Genomic DNA, 26748 nt, shown 5'->3' with positions numbered 1-26748 from the left:
TGGAACAAACTCCCTCACGACGCCAGGACAGCGGAGTCAATCACCACCTTCCGGAGACACCTGAAACCCCACCTCTTTAAGGAATACCTAGGATAGGTTAAGTAATCCCTCTCACCCCACCCCCCCTAAGTTTTAGATGCACTATTGTTAAGTGACTGTCCCACTGGATGTCATAAGGTGAATGCACCAATTTGTAAGTCGCTCTGGATAAGAGCGTCTGCTAAATGACTTAAATGTAATGTAAATGTAAAGCCTGTACAAAATAAAAATATTCCAAAACATGCATCCTATTTGCTATAAGGCACTAAAACAGCAAAAAAAATGTACTTTATGTCCTGAATACAAAGGGTTATGTTTGGGGCAAATCCAACACATCACAGAGAACCACTCTTCATATTTTCAATCATGGTGGTGGTTGCATTCTGTTATGGGTATGCTTGTCATTTGCAAGGACTAGGGAGTTTTTTTATTATTAAATAAATAGAATAGAGCTAATCACAAGCAAAATCCTAGAGGAGAAGCTGGTTTCTACCTTTCAGCAGGAGTTGCTTACCTAGACGACATTGAATGTTCCTGAGTGGCCGAGTTACAGTTTTGACTTAAATCTGCTTGAAAATCTAATGGCATACTTGAAAATGGCTGTCTAGCAATGATCAACAAGCATCTTGACAAAGCTTGAAGAATTAAAAAAATAATCATGTGCAAATATTGTAAAAATTCAGGTGTGCAATCTCACAATTGTAATCACTGCCAAAGGTGATTCTAATTTACTTCAGGATGTGGTCATACCTGGTGGAAGAGAGAGGTGAGCACCGAAACATCCTGTCCTGCCTCTCTACTGCATCTTTATGCAATACATGTATCACTAGCCACTTTAACTATGCCACTTTGTTTACATACTCATTGTATATGTATATACTGTACTCATACCATCTACTGTATCTTGCCTATGCCGCTCTGTACCATCACTCATTCATATATCTTTATGTACATATTCTTTATCCCCTTACACTGTGTATAAGACAGTAGTTTTGGAATTGTTAGCTAGATTACTTGTTGGTTATTACTGCATTGTCGGAACTAGAAGCACAAGCATTTCACTACACTCGCATTAACATCTGCTAACCATGTGTATGTGACAAATAAAATGTGATTTGATTTGATTTGACTGTCCATATCCTTATCCTGGAACATCCTGAGTATTGACTCAGGGGGTTGAATACTTATCTAATTAATATATATTAGTGTATTCATTATTTATTTATTTATTCCACTTTGACTTTGACTTTATTTTTTCCCCTTTTGAGTATTTTCTGTAGATTTTTCACGCAAAAAAAATGACAATTAAATCCATTTTAATCCCACCTTGTAACATAACAACATTTTGGAAAAGTCAAGTAGTGTGAATACTTTATGAAGGCATTGCATGCAGTCATTGTCGTGACAAACATGCAGTAAAGAAGGAAGTATATGAAAGAAAGAAAGAAAGAAAGAAAGAAAGAAAGAAAGAAAGAAAGAAAGAAAGAAAGAAAGAAAGAAAGAAAGAAAGAAAGAAAGAAAGAAAGATGTTACCATCCCGGTTCCTGATGGACATATTAATATTGCCTGTGGATAACTGTGGATATTGATCTGTGGATATTGATCTGTGGATATTGATCTGTGGATATTGATCTGTGGATATTGATCTGTGGATATTGATCTGTGGATATTGATCTGTGCTCTTTACACAACACTTGTATCAGAATATGCATCTCAAATGGCACCCTATCCCCTATGTAGTGCACTACTCTGGTCCAGTTGTCTATTATAGGGAATAAGGTACCATTTGGGACGCATCCAGAGTGTGTGGGAGACCGACCCGTAGAGGAGTGGAGGTGAGGCCAAGTGTGCTGTGTCTATGACTCACAGTACAGAGAGGGTGTATTTATTTATTTTACTTAGGGTCCACCCTCGTCTGTGTTCCCTGGAGTCTCGCTCTTCATACAGTGAGTTTGTTACACTGTTCTGTCTGTTTCTCCCGCCTACACACGGTACTGTAAGTGCTGCTACTACAAGATGTGCTAAACCCAGTGCTCTCAACAAGCTCAGAGAACGCTTCCGAAATGATACCCTATTCCCTATATACAGTAGTGCACTACTTTTGAACAGAGCCCTGGTCAAAGAAGTGCACTATAACCCGGAATAGTGTGTAATTTGGGAAGTGTACTGAGAGGATGCTTAGGGATGATGGCATGTGTCGAAGGGACCGTGACTGGTAGCACTAAGGTTGATTAACCACTTAGTGATGTGGTTCAACGTGTTTATAATGAGTGGTCTGTTTGTTTCAGTATGGGATACTCATGTGGTTTGGTGTATGTAGTATTGGATACTCTGGGCTGATCAGTTTATAATGAGTGGTCTGTTTGTTTCAGTATGGGATACTCATGTGGTTTGGTGTATGTAGTATTGGATACTCTGGGCTGATCAGTTTATAATGAGTGGTCTGTTTGTTTCAGTATGGGATACTCATGTGGTTTGGTGTATGTAGTATTGGATACTCTGGGCTGATCAGTTTATAATGAGTGGTCTGTTTGTTTCAGTATGGGATGCTCATGTGGTTTGGTGTATGTAGTATTGGATACTCTGGGCTGATCAGTTTATAATGAGTGGTCTGTTTGTTTCAGTATGGGATACTCATGTGGTTTGGTGTATGTAGTATTGGATACTCTGGGCTGATCAGTTTATAATGAGTGGTCTGTTTGTTTCAGTATGGGATACTCATGTGGTTTGGTGTATGTAGTATTGGATACTCTGGGCTGATCAGTTTATAATGAGTGGTCTGTTTGTTTCAGTATGGGATACTCATGTGGTTTGGTGTATGTAGTATTGGTTACTCTGGGCTGATCAGTTTATCGGCTGTGTCTGAATACTCCTTCTTGTTCTCTAAATAGTAGTCTTTTCTTGTGGTATGTGAAAATAGAACGATGTATATGTGAAATCTCCAAATTGTAGTTAAAGCTTTAAATGCGTAGTCATTTTGGCTTTTCATCGAGTAGAATTCGCTGGACACTATAGAGAAGGGGAATCTTCTTTCCAAACCCATGTGCGTTTGACAACAGCTTATAATCAGATAGGGAGACTCGCTTTACCAAAATGAACGAATGCTGGGATCAACACAATTGCGCATTGCATGACTCATTGTTAGTATGGTTGAGCTAGTACGTTTATATTTGTTGCTTATTGAATGCAGTTTTACTAAACAATCTGTTCTAAATAGTATGTGGTACGATGGTACGTATGTAGTACGACACAGTATGGCTTTTTAGTATGTCGTAGGCAAGACACAGCCATTCACAAGACAATCCTGATATTGTATTACTGTATTATTGTATTACTGTATTATTGTATGAATTCCATAGGCTAAGACCAAGAAAAGACCCTTGCTTGCTCAATATAAGCTGGGAACTAAGGATACATATTGAAGATATAGTGCTCGTATGCTACCACTTCCCGACTAGTCGTTAATAAAGCTTGAGTTGGACTGTGGCTCGTTCTTCGTATCTTTATAACCATCAAGATTCTACTTTCTTTTTTTTTTTTGCTGGACCTAAAATTTTAAAAACACCAGCAAATCAAGCTCCAAGTGATTCACTTTTTTATTTTTTATTTATCTGTTCCAAAGTGTAATTGAAATGCATTCCAGGTGACTACCTCATGAATCTGGTTGAGAAAATGCCAAGAGTGTGCAAAATTGTCATCAAGACAACTGGCTACTTCGAAGAATCTCAAATATATTTTGATTTGTGTAACACTTTTTTGGTTACTACATGATTCCATATGTGTTATTTCATAGTTTTGATGTCTTCACTATTATTCTACAATGTATAAAATAGTACAAATGATGAAAAACCCTGGAATGAATAGGTGTGTCAAAACTTTTTTCACTTGTACAGTATGCACTTTAAATGTGCTTGTGCAGAACTCCCTCTGGTGAATGGGGAAACATCTATGCAACCCCCCCACCCCCAGATAAACTGTACTAACACACCTGTTTGACATTGTTCAGCTCTCCCTGCATCTGCAGTTGAAGTCTCTCTGACTCTGCCAACTGCTCCTGAAGAATGTAGAGACACGGCAACAAAAAATAACATAAATTGTCTATATACTGTATATGCTCATGTATTCACGTTTCTCTTTTCTGACCTACTAATGTTTTGATATCTCGAACTCCGGCAATATGTACCTGTAGTTTCTTGATTTCTCTCAGAGCCTCGATGTGGTCTTTCCTCAGTCTCTCCATCTCCTCTAGGTCATCAGAGTCAGACAGTGAAGACTGATAGATAGACAGACGGACAGCTTTAATGCATATAAAAACACACTACTAAACTACACATATTACACCTTCAAGCAGAGCATCAACAGGGCGACATTCATAACCACTGCACGTCAAGTTTACTACAGCAAACATTAACGCTACAACAGACAAACACTCTTTGGGGCTGTTTCCCAGACACAGATTAAGTTTAGTCCTAGACGACAAAGCACTTTTAATAATGGAGATTCTCAATTGAGTTTCCTTTTTAGTCCAGGACCAGGTTTAACATGTGTCCGGGAAAACGTCCCTTTGATTTAGCATACAGATGTAAGATCTTAATTTGATCAACCTGTTGCAGGAGAAATGCCGAGAAATGTAATGCAATGCAGGACATTTAAAACATGTAGTAGTGTATTTGAGGTTTAAAAAGGCTTCTGAAGTTCGTCATTTCCACTTTGAAATTTCTGACTTAATTTTCCCTTACGTAAAATGTATCAACCCCTCACAAAAATGTATCAACCCCTTACGTAAAATGTATCAACTCCTTACGTAAAATGTATCAACTCCTTATGTAAAATGTATCAACTCCTTACGTAAAATGTATCAACTCCTTACGAAAAATGTATCAACTCCTTACGTAAAATGTATCAACTCCTTACGTAAAATGTATCAACCCCTTACGTAAAATGTATCAACCCCTTACGTAAAATGTATCAACCCCTTACGTAAAATGTATCAACCCCTTACAAAAATGTATCAACCCCTTACGTAAAATGTATCAACCCCTTACGTAAAATGTCCACATGATAATTCACATTCCTGTTATTTTATGTTCTTGCTGTAGCAATTTGGGTCAAAGTAAGATCCTACAACTGTAAGACATAGATCTGCAAATTATTTTCAAAATCATCATACCTATATCCAATTTCACAGTCTGACGTGCACGTAAACAACTACAGTACATTAGATTTGATGTATTTACACAGGAAACCTATTGAGGCTGGAGGGTGCGGATTTAATATATCCTACCCGTGATTTGGTGGGTGACTCTAGGAGGCTGGAGAGGTCTTCTGACACAAACTTTAACCTCTGACCTCCCACCTCTGACTCCTCAAACTGTAGCTTGAACAGCTCCCGCGTCAGCGTCTCAAAGTCTGTACACAGAGAGGCAACATGTGTTTTATAATCACAATCTATAAATACAGTGCATTCGGAAAGTATTCAGACCCCAGAATTTTTCCACATTGTTACATTACAGCCTTATTCTAAAATGGACTAAATAAATGTTTTCCTCATTAAATCTACACACAATACCCCATAATTACAAAGCAAAAACAGGTTTTTAGGAATTTTTGCAAATTTCTTTCAAATAAAAAGATAACTTTTTTTTTTTAAGCATTCAGACCATTTGTTATGAGACTTGAAATTGAGCTCAGTGGCATCCTGTTTCCATTGATCATCATTGAGATGTTTCTACAACTTGATTGGAGTCCACCTGTTGTAAATTCAATTGATGGGACATGATTTGGAAAGGCACACATCTGTCTATATAAGTTCCCACAGTTGACAGTACACGTCAGAGCAAAATCCAAGCCACAAGGTCGAAGGAATTGTCCGTAGCGCTCTGAGACAGGATTGTGTTGAGGCACAGATCTGGGGAAAGGTACCAAAACATTTCTGTAGCATTGAATGACCCCAAGAACACAGTGGCCTCCATCATTCTGAAATTGAAGACGGTGAAATCCCTGAGCGGTGTCCTTCCTCTGCAGCAATTGAGTTAGGAAGGACACCTGTATCTGTGTAGTGACTGGGTGTATTCATACACCATCCGAAATGTCATTAATAACTTCACCATGCTCCATAGGATATTCAATGCCTGCTTTTTTTACCCATCTACACTACCGGTCACAAGTTTTAGAACATCTACACTTTAGCTCAGTGCGAATGTTGCCTGTAATCCATGGCTACTGGTTGGGGTATGTACGTACAGTCACTGTGGGGACGACGTCCTCGATGCACTTATTGATAAAGCCAGTGACTGATGTGGTGTACTCCTCAATGCCATCGGAAGAATCCCTGAACATATTACAGTATGTACCAGCAAAACAGTCCTGTAGTTTAGCATCTGCTTTATCTGACCACTTTTTCAATCGACCGAGTCACTGGTGCTTCCTGCTTTAATTTGTGCTTGTAAGCAGGAATCAGGGGGATGGAATTATGGTCAGATTTGCCAAATGGAGGGCGAGGGAGAGCTTTGTACGCGTCTATGTGTGTGGGGTAAAGGTGGTCGAGAATGTTTTCCCTCTGGTTGCACATTTAACATGCTGATAAATCAGTTCTCTTTCATTTCTAAGTTTCCCTGCATTAATGTTCCCAGGCCACAAGGGTGAGAGTTTTACTGTTTGCTTTTGGTGGTATACAGCTCATTGAGTGCAGTTTCGTGCCAGCATCGGTCTGTGGTGGTATGTAGACAGCTACGAAAAATACAGCTGAACGGCCTCCCGGGTGGCGCAGCTGTACTGCAGCGCCAGCTGTGCCACCAGAGACTCTGGGTTCGCGCCCAGGCTCTGTCGTAACCGGCTGCGACCAGGAGGTCTGTGGGGCGATGCACAATTGGTCTAGCGTCGTCCGGGTTAGGGAGGGCATGGCCGGTAGGGATATCCTTGTCTCATCGCGCAGGGAGCAGTGTGTGCTAACCAAGGTTGCCAGGTGAACGGTGTTTCCTCCGACACATTGGTGCGGCTGGCTTCCGGGTTGGATGCGCATTGTGTTAAGAAGCAGTGCGGCTTGGTTGGGTTGTGTATCAGAGGACGCATGACTTTCAACCTTCGTCTTTCCCGCGCCTGTACGGGAGTTGTAGTGATGAGACAAAATAGTAGCTACTGAATATTGAATAGAATAGTGCAGTGAATAGAGTTTTTAGAAAGTAGACGGAAAGATTGGTTCGAGAGAACGAGATCACTAAAGTCAATGCTTTGATCTCATTGGATAATACAGTAATTCTTTTTTCTTACTCTATTCTATGTTAGCGTTCCTGTCTCTGTGTTGTAGTCACCAGATAGGCTGTAATAGGTTTCACGTTTTGTTTGTTGTTTTCTTATATCAGTTATTTCATGTACCTTTTCATTCATTAAAGTCATGAGTAACCTACACTCTGCATTTCGGTCTGACTCTCTTCTTACAACAGACGAACATCGTTACAGACAACACCCACCACTCACAGACCGAGCAGTGTGTAAACTGGCAGGAGCTAAAGGAGGACGTTATGGACAGCAGAAGCATGGATTATACGACATGGGAAGAAATCGACTGGTGGGCGTCCGACCCAGAGCGAGTGCAAGAGCCCGCCTGGGATTCGCTTCAGCAGTACGAAGAGGGCTACAGGCGAATCGAGTCAAAGAAAAAGACACGCTGGCTAAAACTGAGAGGCGCTAGTTTAAACAGGCAGCGACCCGCACCAGGCTTCCTGTGCGTGTCCTCGCGCCAGTACCACCAGTTCCAGCACCACGCACCAGGCCTCCAGTGCTCCCAGTCTGCCCAGCGCCGCCAGTGCTCCCAGTCTGCCAAGCACCGCCAGTGCTCCCAGTCTGCCCAGCGCCGCCAGTGCCGCCAGTCAGCCCAGCGCTGCCCGACAACCAGTCTCTTCCAGATCTGCTCGACAACCAGAATCATCCAGTTCCACCAGCCAGCCAGGATTTACCGGAGCCTACTACCTGCCTGAGCTTCCTCTCAGTACTGAGCTTCCTCTCAGTACTGAGCTTCCTCAGGGCTTCCTCTCAGTAACTGGGCTACTGACTCAGTACCGGGCTTCCCCTCAGTACCGGGCTTCCCCTCAGTACCGGGCTTCCCCTCAGTACCAGGCTGCTTCTGTCCCGGGCTGCCCCTCTGTCCCGGGCTGCCCCTCTGTCCTGAGATGCCCCTCTGTCCTGAGATGCCCCTCTGTCCTGAGATGCCCCTCTGTCCCGAGCTGCCCCTCTGTCCCGGGCTGCCCCTCTGTCCCGAGCTGCCCCTCTGTCCCGAGCTGCCCCTCTGTCCTGAGATGCCCCTCTGTCCTGAGCTGCCCCCCAACCCCGAGCTGCCCCTCTGTCCCGAGCTGCCCCTCAGTTATGTGGGGATCTGGGTGAGGACTATTGGGCCATGGTCGGCGGAGAAGGTGGATCATCCCAGGACGCGTAGGGGAGGAACTAGGACATTAATGGAGTGGGGTCCACGTCCCGAGCCAGAACCGCCACCATGGACAGACGCCCACCCGGACCCTCCCTATGCTCTTGAGGTGCGTCCGGGAGTCCGCACCTTAGGGAAGGGGTTCTGTCACGCCTTGGTCATTGTATTTTGTGCTTTTGGTATATGTTTGGGTAGGCCGGGGTGTGACATGGGTTTATATGTTGTGTTTCGTATTGGGGTTTGTATTAATTGGGATTGTGTATGATTAGGGGTGTGTCTAGTTAGGCTTGGCTGCCTGAGGCGATTCTCAATTGGAGTCAGGTGATTCTCGTTGTCTCGGATTGGGAACCGTATTTAGGTAGCCTGAGTTCGCTTTGTATTTTGTGGGTGTTTGTTCCTGTCTCTGTGTTGTAGTCACCAGATAGGCTGTAATTAGTTTCACGTTTCGTTTGTTGTTTTCTTATATCAGTTATTTCATGTGCCTTTTCATTCATTAAAGTCATGAGTAACCTACACGCTGCATCTCGGTCTGACTCTCTTCTTACAACAGACAAACGTCGTTACACTAGGCTATTTGCTACATAATTTAGGCCTACCACCTGTGAAAGTCAGACCTCAAAACACACTAGCTAGATTGATCACTCTAAATATGATATTGTTGCTAGATAGAAATGCAATTGATCTAACAGTAGATGTAATGTCCTACAAAAATGTTCCATTGGTAGGCCTATATAGGCTCCTGATATAGGCTATTCATCGCAAATGGTGCTCTCTGCTCCGTTCTGTTAGAGTATTATCTCAATTATATCCTCCATTTTTAAAGTGATGTTACATCCTCTATATTGATAGTTGAGAAATAATTGTTATACTCACATAAATATGAAACTCTCCTCTTTTTTTAACAACAGTAACAGTAGTTGTTAAAAAAAACTCTTTCCCGGAATTACATTTCAAAATGATGCTCAACTGTCACTATGCTTGTACTTATCAGAATGCATCACTCCCTTCACTCCGTGTGCAAAGGGGAGAGAGGGAATGAGAGCCAGCACTGAAACATTGACAGAGCAGATACTTTCATTGCAGGAAGCAGCCTAATGCACATTACTGTTGACCAAATAATGGTTTTAGAACTAAAAAATCTGCAGGAACGCTATGAAGCCTAATCACCAACATAAGTCAAATTGTTTTGGTAAGAGGGCAATGTTGGTTTCTGTCATTTCCGTTTCTCGTCCCATCTCTAGATAGTTTTGTTGTCTATCAAATTGTCTTTTTTTTGTTGCCATGGTGACAGAGGCACAACATAACAGAAACATTGTAGCCATGTCTGTTGTATTTTAAAATACCTTTGAAAACTGAATGTTAAGGCCTTTAAATCAGATAATCAAAAATATACAATATTTTTAAAGACTTTTCAATAATGTGCAGACACCCTGTGAATGTGTTTGGGATCAGCCATCAGGGTTAAACGTACATTGTCTTGCCCTGGAGGCAGAACTAGATGGGCGGGCTGCAAAGTCAAATGGGTCAGGTAAGGTTATGGGTAAGTGTAGTCTTACCAGCGTAGGCCACTGTCAGAGCAGGGTTAGAGTTAGGGTCAGGTAAGGTTATGAGTAAGTGTAGTCTTACCAGCGTAGGCCACTGTCAGAGCAGGGTTAGAGTTAGGGTCAGGTAAGGTTATGGGTAAGTGTAGTCTTACCAGCGTAGGCCACTGTCAGAGCAGGGTTAGAGTTTGGGTCAGGTAAGGTTATGGGTAAGTGTAGTCTTACCAGCGTAGGCCACTGTCAGAGCAGGGTTAGAGTTAGGGTCAGGTAAGGTTATGGGGAAGTGTAGTCTTACCTGCGTAGGCCACTGTCAGAGCAGGGTTAGAGTTAGGGTCAGGTAAGGTTATGGGTAAGTGTAGTCTTACCTGCGTAGGCCACTGTCAGAGCAGGGTTAGAGTTAGGGTCAGGTAAGGTTATGGGGAAGTGTAGTCTTACCTGCGTAGGCCACTGTCCCAGCAGGGTCTGTTTGTAGTCTGGCCCTCAACGTCTGTCTCTGTGCCTCTGTAGGATTCAGTCCCAATGCATCCAGAGCCTGGCAACACACACAGAGTTACACACACACACACCATACCCTTAAATATGACCACACACACAGACTAGTAAACCACACACACACCTAGCGTGACTAAGCATGCTGCATGTGAATACTGCCTATCGATATTGCCATGATGTCGTGGGAGAATGATTGGAGCTCCTCGGACAGCGCACAGTGAACACACTGAACACACACGTTGGTTGTACGGTGCAGTGTAATCAGGCCAGAGCACATGACAGGCCAGCAGCAGTAATAGCTTATTGAGCAGTGTCTCTGCAGGGATGAGGCAACGTCAACACAATCAATACACTGCAATGACCCTAATGTCAAACCACATCCGTACAGTACATACACACACAATTATAAACATTCCCATACACATACACTAATTCTTAGACACATATATTAAACACTGATAAACACACACTCTTCCACATCCACACGCCCACACTGACCTGCTCCAGCCTCTCCAGTTTGAGGCGACAGATGGAGCTGAGGGAGCACTTCCTTTGTGGTACGAGACTGCTGACTGGCTGCCATACAGTGGAGGATTCTGGGTAGAGGGAGACGGACAGGTAACCAAGTGAACCAGTAACTGGGTATAATAACGCATAACGTTGTTGTTGTTGTTTATGACAAATGTATTACATTTATTGCATATACATGTGGAAAAATAAAAGCTTATACAATGGAGGAGGAGAGAAAGAAGAAAGAGAGAGTGAGCAAGAGAGAGAGGGGGCAGAGGCAGAGGGAGAGGCAGAGGGAGAGGGAGAGGCAGAGAGAGAGGGAGAGGCAGAGAGAGAGGGAGAGGCAGAGAGAGAGGCAGATGCAGAGGCAAAGAGAGAGGCAAAGAGAGAGAGAGGCAAAGAGAGAGAGGGGGCAGAGGCAGAGGGAGAGGCAGAGAGAGAGGGAGAGGCAAAGAGAGAGGCAGATGCAGAGAGAGAGGGAGAGGCAAAGAGAGAGAGAGAGGGAGAGGCAAAGAGAGAGAGAGAGGGAGAGGCAAAGAGAGAGAGAGAGGGAGAGGCAAAGAGAGAGAGAGAGGGAGAGGCAGAGAGAGAGGGAGAGGCAAAGAGAGAGGCAGATGCAGAGGCAAAGAGAGAGGCAAAGAGAGAGGCAAAGAGAGAGAGGGGGCAGAGGCAGAGGGAGAGGCAGAGAGAGAGAGAGAGAGGCAAAGAGAGAGGCAGAGGCAAAGAGAGAGGCAAAGAAAGCGAGTGAGCAAGAGAGAGAGAGGGGGCAGAGGCAGAGGGAGAGGCAGAGAGAGGGGAGAGGCAAAGAGAGAGGCAGATGCAGAGGCAAAGAGAGAGGCAAAGAGAGAGAGAGGCAAAGAGAGAGAGGGGGCAGAGGCAGAGGGAGAGGCAGAGAGAGAAAGAGAGGCAAAGAGAGAGGCAGAGGCAAAGAGAGAGGCAAAGAGAGAGAGTGAGCAAGAGAGAGAGAGGGGGCAGAGGCAGAGGGAGAGGCAGAGAGAGGCAAAGAGAGAGGCAGATGCAGAGAGGCAGAGGCAAAGAGAGAGGCAAAGAGAGAGAGAGGCAAAGAGAGAGGGAGAGGCAAAGAGAGAGGCCGAGGCAGAGAGAGAGAGAGATTTGCAGAGCAAGAGAGAAAGAGAGATTTGTCACATTCTGAGACAAATCAGAATTTAAGGTATGTTACACATATTATTTGGGAACAATCCCACTTTATGGGAACAATTCCATTTTATGGGAACAATCCCACTTTATGGGAACAATTCCATTTTATGGGAACAATCCCACTTTATGGGAACAATCCCACTTTATGGGAATAATCCCACTTCATGCACTGTCTGTTACACAAGCATATTTAAATGCAGCCCTTTGTCATTTAAGACAGGTTTGGTCAGAGTGAGAACAGGTGAGCTGTAAACAGACAGGTTCTGGAGAGAGAGATAATTAGAGATTTTAAAAAACAGGAAGGAACGGTGGAGGGAAATGATTGTGATGGACGGCTTGGCTTCACTGCAGCCTTCCACACACAAAAAAATCCATCTGTTCAAAAATCCACCAAGTTCACGACAAGAGGGTAGACAGAGGTCCGGTCTATCCAGAGCCACCTCCACACACCAGTCCTCCGATAGCAGCTCCCCGCACCAGGCTCCCTGTGCGTGTCCTCGATCCAGTACCACCAGTTCCAGCACCACGCACCAGGCCTCCAGTGCGCCTCGCCTGTTCAGCGCAGCCAGCGCTTTTCTCCTCTCCTGCGCTGTCGGAGTCTCCCGCCTGTTTAGCGCAGCCAGAGCCTTTCTCCTCTCCTGTGCTGCCGGAGTCTCCTGTCTGCCCAGCGCCGCCAGTGCTCCCAGTCTGCCCAGCGCCGCCAGTGCTCCCAGTCTGCCCAGCGCCGCCAGTGCTCCCAGTCTGCCCAGCGCCGCCAGTGCTTCCAGTCTGCCCAGCGCCGCCAGTCTGCCCAGCGCCGCCAGTGCTCCCAGTCTGCCCAGCGCCGCCAGACGACCAGTCTCTTCCAGATCTGCCAGACATCCAGTCTCTTCCAGATCTGCCAGACAACCAGTCTCTTCCAGATCTGCCAGACAACCAGAATCTTCCAGATCTGCTTGTCAACCTGAATCTTCCAGTTCTGCCAGCCAGCCAGGATTTGTAAGTCTCTCTGGATAAGAGCGTCTGCTAAATGACTTAAATGTAAATGTAAATTTACCGGAGCCTACTACCTGCCTGAGCTTCATCTCAGTACTGGGCTTCCTCTCAGTACTGGGCTTCCTCTCAGTACTGGGCTTCCTCTCAGTACTGGGCTTCCTCTCAGTACTGGGCTTCCCCTCAGTCCCGGGCTGCTTCTGTCCCGAGCTGCCCCTCTGTCCCGAGCTGCCCCTCTGTCCCGAGCTGCCCCTCTGTCCCGAGCTGCTCCTCAGTTATGTGGGGATCTGGGTGAGGACTATTAGGCCATGGTCGGCGGAGAGGGTGGATTATCCCAGGACGCGAAGGGGTGGAACAAGGACATTAATGGAGTGGGGTCCACGTCCCGAGCCAGAACCGCCACCATGGACAGACGCCCACCCGGACCCTCCCTATGCTTTTGAGGTGCGTCCGGGAGTCCGCACCTTAGGGGGGGGTTTTGTCACGCCTTGGTCATTGTATTTTGTGTTTTGGGTATATGTTTGGGTAGGCCAGGGTGTGACATGGGTTTATATGTTGTTTTTCGTATTGGGGTTTGTAGTATTTGGGATCACGGCTGATTAGGGGTGTTGTATAGGCTTGGCTGCCTGAGGCGATTCTCAATCAGTCAGGTGATTCTCTGATTGGGAACCGTATTTAGGCAGCCTGAGTTTCGCTTTGTATTTCGTGGGTGATTGTTCCTGTCTTCGTGTAGTTTCACCAGATAGGCTGTAATAGGTTCACGTTCCGTTTGTTGTTTTCGTCTTTCAGTTATTTCATGTACCGCATTTTCATTCATTAAAGTCATGAGTAACCAACACGCTGCATTTCGGTCCGACTCTCTTCTTTCAACAGACGAACGACCTTACAGCAGGTAAATGCAGTAAACAGGTAAATGTAGTAAACAGGTAAATGTAGTAAACAGGTAAATGTAGTAAACAGGTAAATGTAGTAAACAGGTAAATGCAGTAAACAGGTAAATGTAGTAAACAGGTAAATGTAGTAAACGTGTGCACAGGAGTCATATCTGATTATACTGCTGCACCACATGAACATGAACATGTTGGGCAACATTTGAAGGAAGCCTATGTGCTAATTATTCACATCTCTGTGTCAACTGATCATTGACATGTTGAGCAAGACAGAACAGCCAGCATCCAGACAACACCATTCATCATCATTCCAAAGCGCTCTGAAGAACATTATTCTGACAAGGGATTCCATCCGGAAGATGACAACATGTTATTGGGACGGAGGCGGACAGAATGTCTTGTTTGTGACCCCATCAGATCCAAGCATCTCCCACCTGCCTAATTTCCTCCTTCCAAGCTGCATGCCACATCACTACAGCCTCCTCTATACTAATCTGAGCTCAAGTTCCCAAATGGCTCCATATTCCCTTTATAGTGCATTACTTTTGACCAGGGCCCTTACGGCCTACTATAGACCAGGGCCCTTACGGCCTACTATAGACCAGGGCCCTTACGGCCTACTATAGACCAGGGCCCTTACGGCCTACTATAGACCAGGGCCCTTACGGCCTACTATAGACCAGGGCCCTTACGGCCTACTATAGACCAGGGCCCTTACGGCCTACTATAGACCAGGGCCCTTACGGCCTACTATAGACCAGGGCCCTTACGGCCTACTATAGACCAGGGCCCTTACGGCCTACTATAGACCAGGGCCCTTACGGCCTACTATAGACCAGGGCCCTTACGGCCTACTATAGACCAGGGCCCTTACGGCCTACTATAGACCAGGGCCCTTACGGCCTATTATAGACTAGGGCCCTTACGGCCTACTATAGACCAGGGCCCTTACGGCCTACTATAGACCAGGGTTTCCCAAACTCGGTCCAGGAATACAACAGACCTTACAGTGAAATGCTTACTTACGAGCCCCTAACCAACAGTGCATTTTTGTTTAAATACGGATACGAATAAGAGATAAAAGTAACAAGTAATTAAAGATCAGCAGTAAAAAAGAACAATATATACAGGGGGGGGGGGGGCACCGGTTAGTTGAGGTAGTATGTACATGTAGGAACAGTTTGCCTGTACTCACAGACTGAGTTTATGACATGACTCTGTCCTCTGCAGAGAAATAAGGGCTAAAAAGGCACACTCGTTTAACTAGTATCTCTTCTTTATGACCTGCTGTGATCTGTTTCCACGTAGATTCCACTTACAGGTATGCGTCCCAAAATGGCACCGTATTCCATGTATATAGTACACTACTTTAAACCAGAGGCCAATTGGCCCTGATCAAAAGAAGTGCACTACATAGGAATTGGGGTGACATTTGTGATGCATTCTAATTGTAGGTGTATCCAAGGGCAGGACTGGAACATGTCCTAAAGCGATTGGACACGATGTTCAGAAATGTACATCAACAACAACTCACTAAAGTACTTTCTGGTTCGGCTGTTTTCAGAAATGTCAGTGTAGTTATATTAGCCCAGAGGCCAAGGTGAAGGTAAGACAGAGTGGGGAAGAAGAATGAGAGAGAGGCTGAGAGAGAGAAAAAAAAATGAGAGGGGGAAAGGGAGGAAAAACCGAGACAGACATACAGAGATATAGAGAAATAGACAGGTTTCTCACCAGGCTTGGCGTCTGTGGTGCTGGGACTCTGAGGAGGGGAGGAGACACACGTCTGTTCTGTCCTCATTCGCACCTGCAGGACACAACCACACCACCACATTACCACCACATTACCACCACATTACAACATACAACTAATGTTCCCTATAATTGTTTTAGGCTCTGGGCAAATTTCAGGTCTGATGAGTGCAAACTTGAATGTTTTGAAAATTCGGTGTAATTCCCATCAAGCGTTTACTGTGAACACTGAGACTGTACCTGCTTTAAGTTGCAGGGCTTGACATTAACCTGTTTATCCACTTGTCCTTCAGACAACGAGGTGACTGAAATTGTTGTTGACTTGTTTGATACAAAAAAACACTTTACAAAATAAAATCCATTATTATTCCCATACCATTACTACAGAGAATCAGACAAATTATGCTAATCTCTGCCTATAGGTGTTATGCAGGTGAATGAGGACCCAAAAGCGACTTGGCGAAAACAGAGTCTTTAATCCAGTAAAGTAAATTTACAATCATAAGGCATAATTCCACTCGTAATGACGAGAACAGACTGGAGACTCGATCAAGAACTGCAGGTTGCCTCGGGAAGGCACTTGAACGTAGCAGACTCAGACACCTGCTCACCACGCAGCATCTGAGGGAAACACGACACGACAGGGCGATACACAGACACAGCACGGTGAACAATAGACAAGGATCCGACAGGGCAGAAACGGAAAACAAGGGGAGAAATAGGGACTCTAATCAGGGAAAAGGATAGGGAACAGGTGTGGGAAGACTAAATGATTGATTAGGGGAATAGGAACAGCTGGGAGCAGGAACGGAACGATAGAGAGAAGAAGAGAGAGGAAGGGAGAGAGAAAAAGGGGAACGAACCTAAAAAGACCAGCAGGGGGAAAATGAACAGAGGGAAAAGCAAAATGACAAGACAATCTAAGACAAAACATGACAGTACCCCCACTCACCGAGCGCCTCCTGGCGCACTCGAGGAGGAATCCTGGCGGCAACGGAGGAAATCATCAATAAGTGAACGGTCCAGCACGTCCCGAGACGGAACCCAACTCCTCTCCTCAGGACCGTAACCCTCCCAATCCACTAAGTATTGGTGACCCCGTCCCCGAGAACGCATGTCCATGATCCTACGTACCTTGTAAATAGGTGCGCTCTCGACAAGGACTGGAGGGGGAGGGAAGACGAACGGGGGTGCGAAGAAAGGGCTTGACACAGGAGACATGGAAGACAGGATGGACGCGACGAAGATGTCGCGGAAGAAGCAGTCGCACAGCGACAGGATTGACGACCTGGGAGACACGGAACGGACCAATGAACCGCGGAGTCAACTTACGAGAAGCTGTCGTAAGAGGAAGGTTGCGAGTGGAAAGCCACACTCTCTGGCCGCAACAATACCTTGGACTCTTAATCCTGCGTTTATTGGCGGCTCTCACAGTCTGTGCCCTGTAACGGCAAAGTGCAGACCTCACCCTCCTCCAGGTGCGCTCACAACGTTGGACAAACGCTTGAGCGGAGGGAACGCTGGACTCGGCAAGCTGGGATGAGAACAGAGGAGGCTGGTAACCCAGACTACTCTGAAACGGAGATAACCCGGTAGCAGACGAAGGAAGCGAGTTGTGAGCGTATTCTGCCCAGGGGAGCTGTTCTGCCCAAGACGCAGGGTTTCTGAAAGAAAGGCTGCGTAGTATGCGACCAATCGTCTGATTGGCCCTCTCTGCTTGACCGTTAGACTGGGGATGAAACCCGGAAGAGAGACTGACGGACGCACCAATCAAACGACAGAACTCCTCCAAAACTGTGACGTGAATTGCGGGCCTCTGTCTGAAACGGCGTCTAACGGGAGGCCATGAATTCTGAACACATTCTCGATGATGATTTGTGCCGTCTCCTTAGCGGAAGGAAGTTTAGCGAGGGGAATGAAATGTGCCGCCTTAGAGAACCTATCGACAACCGTAAGAATCACAGTCTTCCCCGCAGACAAAGGCAGACCGGTAAAGAAGTCTAGGGCGATGTGAGACCATGGTCGAGAAGGAATGGGGAGCGGTCTGAGACGACCGGCAGGAGGAGAGTTACCCGACTTAGTCTGCGCGCAGTCCGAACAAGCAGCCACGAAACGGCGCGTGTCACGCTCCTGAGTCGGCCACCAAAAGCGCTGGCGAATAGACGCAAGAGTGCCTCGAACACCGGGATGACCAGCTAACTTGGCAGAGTGAGCCCACTGAAGAACAGCCAGACGAGTGGAAACAGGAACGAAAAGGAGGTTACTAGGACAAGCGCGCGGCGACGCAGTGTGCGTGAGTGCTTGCTTAACCTGTCTTTCAATTCCCCAGACTGTCAACCCGACAACACGCCCATAAGGAAGAATCCCTCGGGATCAGTAGAAGCCACAGAAGAACTAAACAGACGGGATAAGGCATCAGGCTTGGTGTTTTTGCTACCCGGACGGTAAGAAATCACAAACTCGAAACGAGCGAAAAACAACGCCCAACGAGCTTGACGGGCATTAAGTCGTTTGGCAGAACGGATGTACTCAAGGTTCTTATGGTCTGTCCAAACGACAAAAGGAACGGTCGCCCCCTCCAACCACTGTCGCCATTCGCCTAGGGCTAAGCGGATGGCGAGCAGTTCGGGGTTACCCACATCATAGTTGCGTTCAGATGGCGACAGGCGATGAGAAAAATAAGCGCAAGGATGAACCTTATCGTCAGACTGGAAGCGCTGGGATAGAATGGCTCCCACGCCTACCTCTGAAGCGTCAACCTCGACAATGAATTGTCTAGTGACGTCAGGAGTAACGAGGATAGGAGCGGACGTAAAACGTTCTTTTAGAAGATCAAAAGCTCCCTGGGCGGAACCGGACCACTTAAAACACGTCTTGACAGAAGTAAGAGCTGTGAGAGGGGCAGCAACTTGACCGAAATTACGAATGAAACGCCGATAGAAATTAGCGAAACCTAAAAAGCGCTGCAACTCGACACGTGACCTTGGAACGGGCCAATCACTGACAGCTTGGACCTTAGCGGAATCCATCTGAATGCCTTCAGCGGAAATAACGGAACCGAGAAAAGTAACGGAGGAGACATGAAAAGAGCACTTCTCAGCCTTCACGTAGAGACAATTCTCTAAAAGGCGCTGTAGAACACGTCGAACGTGCTGAACATGAATCTCGAGTGACGGTGAAAAAATCAGGATATCGTCAAAATAGACAAAAACAAAGATGTTCAGCATGTCTCTCAGAACATCATTAACTAATGCCTGAAAAACAGCTGGCGCATTGGCGAGACCAAACGGCAGAACCCGGTACTCAAAATGCCCTAACGGAGTGTTAAACGCCGTTTTCCACTCGTCCCCCTCTCTGATGCGCACGAGATGGTAAGCGTTACGAAGGTCCAACTTAGTAAAGCACCTGGCTCCCTGCAGAATCTCGAAGGCTGATGACATAAGGGGAAGCGGATAACGATTCTTAACCGTTATGTCATTCAGCCCTCGATAATCCACGCAGGGGCGCAGAGTACCGTCCTTCTTCTTAACAAAAAAGAACCCCGCCCCGGCCGGAGAGGAAGAAGGCACTATGGTACCGGCGTCAAGAGACACAGATAAATAATCCTCGAGAGCCTTACGTTCGGGAGCCGACAGAGAGTATAGTCTACCCCGAGGAGGAGTGGTCCCCAGAAGGAGATCAATACTACAATCATACGACCGGTGAGGAGGAAGGGAGTTGGCTCGGGACCGACTGAAGACAGTGCGCAGATCATGATATTCCTCCGGCACTCCTGTCAAATCGCCAGGTTCCTCCTGAGAAGTGGGGACAGAATAAATGGGAGGGATGGCAGACATTAAACACTTCACATGACAAGAAACGTTCCAGGATAGGATAGAATTACTAGACCAATTAATAGAAGGATTATGACATACTAGCCAGGGATGACCCAAAACAACAGGTGTAAAAGGTGAACGAAAAATCAAAAAGAAATAGTCTCACTGTGGTTACCAGATACTGTGAGAGTTAAAGGTAGTGTCTCAAATCTGATACTGGGAAGATGACTACCATCTAAGGCAAACATGGGCGTAGGCTTGTCTAACTGTCTGAAAGGAATGTCATGTTTCCGAGCCCATGCTTCGTCCATGAAACAACCCTCAGCCCCAGAGTCAATCAAGGCACTGCATGTAGCACCCGAACCGGTCCAGCGTAGATGGACCGACATAGTAGTACAGGATCTAGATGAAGAGACCTGAGTAGTAGCGCTCACCAGTAGCCCTCCGCTTACTGATGAGCTCTGGCCTTTACTGGACATGAATTGACAAAATGTCCATCAAATCCGCAATAGAGGCACAGGCGGTTGGTGATCCTCCGTTCCCTCTCCTTGGTCGAGATGCGAATACCTCCCAGCTGCATGGGCTCAGTCTCTGAGCCAGAGGAGGGAGATGGTTGCGATGCGGAGCAGGGAAACACCGTTGACGCGAGCTCTCTTCCACGAGCTTGGTGACGAAGATCTACCCGTCGTTCTATGCGGATGGCGAGAGCAATCAAAGAGTCCACACTGGAAGGAACCTCCCGGGAGAGAATCTCATCTTTGACCACTGCGTGGAGTCCCTCCAGAAAACGAGCGAGCAGCGCCGGCTCGTTCCAGTCACTAGAGGCAGCAAGAGTGCGAAACTCTATAGAGTAATCCGTTATGGATCGATCACCTTGGCATAGGGAAGCCAGGGCCCTAGAAGCCTCCCTACCAAAAACTGAACGGTCAAAAACCCGAATCATCTCCTCTTTAAAGTTCTGGTAATTGTTTGAACAATCAGCCCTTGCCTCCCAGATAGCTGTGCCCCACTCTCGAGCCCGGCCAGTAAGGAGTGAAATGACGTAAGCAACCCGAGCTCTCTCGCTAGAGTATGTGTTGGGTTGGAGAGAGAACACAATATCACACTGGGTGAGAAAGGAGCGGCACTCCGTGGGCTGCCCGGAGTAGCAAGGTGGGTTATTAACCCTAGGTTCCGGAGGCTCGGCAGGCCAGGAAGTAACAGGTGGCACGAGACGAAGACTCTGGAACTGTCCAGAGAGGTCGGAAACCTGAGCGGCCAGGTTCTCCACGGCATGGCGAGCAGCAGACAATTCCTGCTCGTGTCTGCCGAGCATGGCTCCTTGGATCTCGACGGCAGTGTTACGAGCATCTGTAGTCGCTGGGTCCATTCTTTGGTCGGATCCTTCTGTTATGCAGGTGAATGAGGACCCAAAAGCGACTTGGCGAAAACAGAGTCTTTAATCCAGTAAAGTAAATTTACAATCATAAGGCATAATTCCACTCGTAATGACGAGAACAGACTGGAGACTCGATCAAGAACTGCAGGTTGCCTCGGGAAGGCACTTGAACGTAGCAGACTCAGACACCTGCTCACCACGCAGCATCTGAGGGAAACACGACACGACAGGGCGATACACAGACACAGCACTGTGAACAATAGACAAGGATCCGACAGGGCAGAAACGGAAAACAAGGGGAGAAATAGGGACTCTAATCAGGGAAAAGGATAGGGAACAGGTGTGGGAAGACTAAATGATTGATTAGGGGAATAGGAACAGCTGGGAGCAGGAACGGAACGATAGAGAGAAGAGAGAGAGGAAGGGAGAGAGAAAAAGGGGAACGAACCTAAAAAGACCAGCAGGGGGAAAATGAACAGAGGGAAAAGCAAAATGACAAGACAATCTAAGACAAAACATGACAATAGGTTACTTAATAACTCACTAACTAGCAAAGAATATGAACAAAATGTGCACATGCCTACATGCAGCTCTCGCTTTGATTATCAAAACAAGTGCTTCTACTCACGATCGCTCATACTGTAAACACAGTCCAGTTCAAAGTAAATGACACAGATCCATGTTTGGCAATGGTCAATTTCTATTTACAATAGACCTACTGCAGCTCTGATTGTTTATGCCACACCAGTCTGTGTAGAGTACAGGCTGAGTAATGCGAGCCAATGCAATAGAATCCTACTCCGATGCTTTCTGCCTACAACAACATCTCTTGCATAGTTAGTTTTGTTTCGTTATGTTGCATTGAAAGTGGCTAATATTGCGTTGATTCGATCACCAATTGCCACAGTAAAGGGAAACATTGATATTGTTAACAGTGAAAACTCTAGAACAGTAGTCACCAACCTTTTCTGAGTCAAGATCACTTAGAGTCAACCTGACTTAAAACTCAGCAAAAAATAAACGTCCTCTCACTGCGTTTATTTTCAGCGAACTTAACATGTGTAAATATTTGTATGAACATAACAAGATTCAACAACAGACATAAACTGTACAGGTTCCACAGACATGTGACTAACAGAAATGGAATAATGTGTCCCTGAACAAAGGGGGGGGGTAAAAATCTAAAGTAACTGTCAGTATCTGGTGTGGCCACCAGCTGCATTAAGTACTGCAGTGCATCTCCTCCTCATGGACTGCACCAGATTTGCCAGTTCTTGCTTTGAGATGTTACCCCACTCTTCCACCAAGGCACCTGCAAGTTCCCGGACATTTCTGGGGGGAATGGCCCTAGCCCTCACCCTCTGATCCAACAGGTCCCAGACGTGCTCAATGGGATTGAGATCCGGGCTTTTTCCTGGCCATGGCAGAACACTGACATTCCTGTCTTGCAGGAAATCACACACAGGAGGAGCAGTATGGCTGGTGGCATTGTCATGCTGGAGGGTCATGTCAGGATGAGCCTACAGGAAGGGTACCACATGAGGGAGGAGGATGTCTTCCCTGTAATGCACAGCATTGAGATTGCCTGCAATGTCAACAAGCTCAGTCTGATGATGCTGTGACACACCGCCCCAGACCATGACGGACCCTCCGCCTCCAAATCGATCCCGCTCCAGAGTGCAGGCCTCGGTGAAACGCTCATTCCTTCATTGATAAACGCGAATCGACCATCACCTCTGGTGAGACAAAACCGCGACTTGTCAGTGAAGAGCACTTTTTGCCAGTCCTGTCTGGTCCAGCGACGGTGGGTTTGTGCCCGTAGGCGACGTTGTAGCCGGTGATGTTTGGTGAGGACCTGCCTTACAACAGGCCTACAAGCTCTCAGTCCAGCCTCTCTCAGCCTATTGCGGACAGTCTGAGCACTGATGGAGGGATTGTGCGTCCCTGGTGTAACTCGGACAGTTGTTGTTGCCATCCTGTACCTCTCCCGCAGGTGTGATATTTGGATGTACCGATCATGTGCAGGTGTTGTTACATGTGGTCTGCCACTGCGAGGGCGATCAGCTGTCCGTCCTGTCTCCCTGTAGCGCTGTCTTGGGTGTCTCACAGTACGGACATTGCAATTTATTGCCCTGGCCACATCTGCAGTCCTGATGCATCCTTGCAGCATGTCTAAGGCACATTCACGCAGATGGGCAAGGACCCTGGGCATCTATCGTTTGGTGTTTTTCAGAGTCAATAGAAAGGCCTCTTTAGTGTCCTAAGTTTTCAGAACTGCGACCTTAATTGCCTACCGTCTGTAAGCTGTTAGTGTCTTAATGACTGTTCCACAGGTGCATGTTCATTCATTGTTTATGGTTCATTGAAGAAGCATTGGAAACAGTGTTTGAACCCTTTACAATGAAGATCTGTGAAGATATTTTGATTTTTATGAATTATTTTTGAAAGACACGGTCCTGAAAAATGGATGTTTCTTTTTTGCTGAGTTTACAACATAACCAATTTAAAACATTACTGTAGCAATGAGTTTTGTGCTATAAGCTATAGGCCCAACACATTATCGCTGCATATTGGTTTTGCTTGAATTGCCCTGCCAATGCATTGTTGTTCGGACCATATTTTAACAATAGTATTTCTACATTTGAGGTAGGCTATATGATCACACTGGTAATATAACCGTTGTTGTATTGTGAGGCACAGCTGAGTGAGCATACATTTAAATAATTCGCTTTTTATTTATTTTACTGGGCTGATGGTGCCTGCATGTGATGGCCAGTCTCAGTGGCGGGAGAGAGCAGCAGACTGAGGATCAACTTCTCAACATCCCTCCGCTCTCCCTTTCCTCCGCGGACCAAAAAGGGACTTCCAGCTGATGGCCAAACTCCAGTCGCACCGCATTATTCCTGCCTCATGCACAAATTCATGTTGTTCCTCCTATGAACAGAGAAAGTTCAACATTCCTTAATATGAAAAAAGACACAAGCTGCTAATAATAACGCGTGCCTATAGATCCTTTCCTACTCAAAATCAAATCAAATCAAATCTCATATGACTTCCGGCGCCGACAAAGATGGCCGCCTCGCTTCGCGTTCCTAGGAAACTACTCATTCATTACTGCTGCAGTGCTTGTGGCTCTGAGTGGAAATAGGAAGAACGTGCATTTTAGGGCTTCTAAAAGTGTTGAATACAAAGAGTTGACGGTGCCGAGTAAGACCTTAAACATCAACTCACTCAGCTCTTTGCTGTATTTGTTGACCGTCTCTCTCTAGTCATAGTTTTAAACGTTTTGAAATCTCACCGTATCAACTCTGTAGCTACCTTTTATGCCTGCTACGTTACTGCAGACAGTGATCTGAGTCATCCGATTGGCCAGCGGTAGGCCAATAGTGCACTTTTTTGTACAACAAAATTTGTACCTTCAGACAAATGAAATAGTTCAAAATGGCAACAGTTGGCCCCCCCCCCCCCATGGCAGCTGAATCAGCTGCACCTACTGCCACCAGCCCGAGACAAATAAAAACACCGCAGCTGAATCAGCTGCACCTACTGCCACCAGCCCGAGACAAATAAAAATAGGAACACAAGGCTTGTTTTTTTTTTTACTGAAATGTTTGGCAATCGACTAGGAAAGCCTTGGAGATCGACAAGTTAATCGTGATCCACCGGTTGGTGACCACTGCTCTATAAAGTTGAGTGAAGTTCAATCTCCTAATTCTCGCTGTGGTGAACGCGTGCAGCTTAGAGGGAACATTACACACAACAGCACATCCTACAACCACACCAACTATTAATACCATAAGGAGGAATAACCATATTCACAGAAAACCCTGTAGGGGTGTGTATGTGCGTGTGTGCATTTGTCCCTGCGTTAAAGTCCCAAACCTGGCTGAGGTTGACAGAAGGCAGGGTCTCACTGGCGGGGTTGAGGGTGGAGGTGATCTTGGGCACCACCAGGGGAGCTCCAGGGAGGGCTGCAGGGAGCGTGGTTCTTCTGTGCTGGAGCAGTGACCGAGGGGGAGGCAGGGCCCCCAGTACAGCCAGGGTCCCTCTCCTGGTGGGGGGCACTGAGGAGGCTCCACTAGCTGCGCCCTGTGGGGTGAAAGGACCCTGGGGGCCACTGCTGGAGGAAGCAGAACTGGTGGAAGTCCTGTGTCTCATAAATGCTATCTCCACCGTAGGGTCTGGTCTGTAGAAGGACAGACAGAAGGGAGAATTGAGAATGGATTGGACTACTTTGAATGTAGATAAGAGATTGCGTCCCAAATGGCACCCTATTCCCTATATAGTGCACTATTTTTTGACATGGGCCCATAGGGATCAAGTCAAAGGTAGTGCACTATTGAATAGGCTGCCATTTGAATGCACTCTACGTTATAGTTCACACGATTCCCTCAGAGATTGTTCTGGACACATTACAATAAAGATGGATGTGTTTACTCTTCTACTACTGTCTGTTTATACAGGAACCTTGAAAACAAGATGGTGGACCTCAGGAGGTTTATCCTGTCAATACATATTCAAGTGAAGTCATAAAGGTGCGCCCCCACCTGAGTTTGGTGCGTGTCAGGATACTTCTAGCCTCCTCATAAGTCACTCCGATTAACGACTCCTTATTAATCGATACCAGCTGGTCTCCTGGCTGTAGTCTACCGTCCTGTCATATGAAACACAAACTACATCAAGGGTCAAGGGTCATGGTTTCATTGTAATATGATAAAAATAAATATAAAAATACGGTCAATATCACTTAAATACAGGTAGAGAATATCTTAAGGGCATTAGGATATAGTTATTGTATTAGTTAAATACAGGTAGAGAATACGGTGCCTTGCAAAGGTATTCATCCACCTTGACGTTTTTCCAATTTTGTTGCATTACAACCTGTAATTTAAATGGATTTTTATTTGGATTTCATGTAATGGACAAACACAAAAAAGTCCAAATTGGTGAAGTGAAATGAAAAAAATTACTTGTTTCAAAAAAATAAAAAACATAGTTGTAGTTATTTTATGCCTTAACTAACATCTCACACTTTATTATGCATTCACACAAAACCCCTGTGTAACCCCTGATTCCCTCAGTATCAGAAGGTAAACATAGTGACAAGTCACCCTCTGGCAGTCTCCTCCGGGCACTATTTCCTGAATCAACACCATTGGTCCCTCGGCTCGGTTAGCTCCGCCCTTGATGATGAGGCCCAGGCCTGTTCCTTTTGAGATGCATATCAACTGAATGATGCTTTCACTAGGGAGAAGAAGAGAGAGAGACACAATGAGGTGGAAACTGAGCTGCACTTCCTAACCTCCTGACAAATGTATGAGCATATTAGAGACATTTTGCCCTCAGATTAAACAAACTCAATTTTGATAAACTCCCATATCTACTGGGTGAAATACCAGTGTGCCATCACAGCAGCAAGATTTGTGAACTGTTGCCACAAGAAAAGGTCAACCAGTGAAGAACAAACATCAATGTAAATACAACCCATATTTTAACTATTTGCACATAATATAACATTTGAAATGTTTTTAATGCAAGTGTAATGTTTACTGTTAATTTTTATTGTTAATTTCACTTTTGTTTATTATCTACTTCACTTGCTTTGGCAATGTTCACATATGTTTCCCATGACAATAAAAAACATAAATTGAAATTGAGACAGAGAGAGAGAGAGAGAGAGAGAGAGAGAGAGAGAGAGAGAGAGAGAGAGAGAGAGAGAGAGAGAGAGAGAGAGAGAGAGAGAGAGAGAGAGAGAGCGAGAGCGAGAGAGAGAGAGAGAGAGAGA

General features: G+C 46.0%; 1 protein-coding gene across 1 annotated transcript in view; it reads right to left on the bottom strand.

Moving 5' to 3' along the window:
• LOC124040402 (syntaxin-binding protein 4-like) overlaps positions 1 to 26748 on the bottom strand; it is a 124344-nt gene that overhangs the window by 57451 nt on the left and 40145 nt on the right. Inside the window, exons 8-16 of the mRNA XM_046357561.1 lie at positions 26075 to 26207; positions 25511 to 25617; positions 24846 to 25149; positions 15753 to 15825; positions 10990 to 11087; positions 10435 to 10531; positions 5324 to 5448; positions 4223 to 4312; positions 4028 to 4093 (exon numbers count right to left, since the gene is read on the bottom strand). Coding sequence (XP_046213517.1) covers positions 4028 to 4093; positions 4223 to 4312; positions 5324 to 5448; positions 10435 to 10531; positions 10990 to 11087; positions 15753 to 15825; positions 24846 to 25149; positions 25511 to 25617; positions 26075 to 26207 — 1093 coding nt within the window. The remainder of the gene's footprint in view (positions 1 to 4027; positions 4094 to 4222; positions 4313 to 5323; positions 5449 to 10434; positions 10532 to 10989; positions 11088 to 15752; positions 15826 to 24845; positions 25150 to 25510; positions 25618 to 26074; positions 26208 to 26748) is intronic.

Source organism: Oncorhynchus gorbuscha, linkage group LG07 (assembly GCF_021184085.1).
Source record: "Oncorhynchus gorbuscha isolate QuinsamMale2020 ecotype Even-year linkage group LG07, OgorEven_v1.0, whole genome shotgun sequence".
In the NCBI taxonomy this organism is placed as follows: Eukaryota; Metazoa; Chordata; class Actinopteri; order Salmoniformes; family Salmonidae; genus Oncorhynchus; species Oncorhynchus gorbuscha.
The sequence above is the reverse complement of the archived record's forward strand: the minus strand, read 5'-3'. Positions and strand labels throughout refer to the sequence as shown.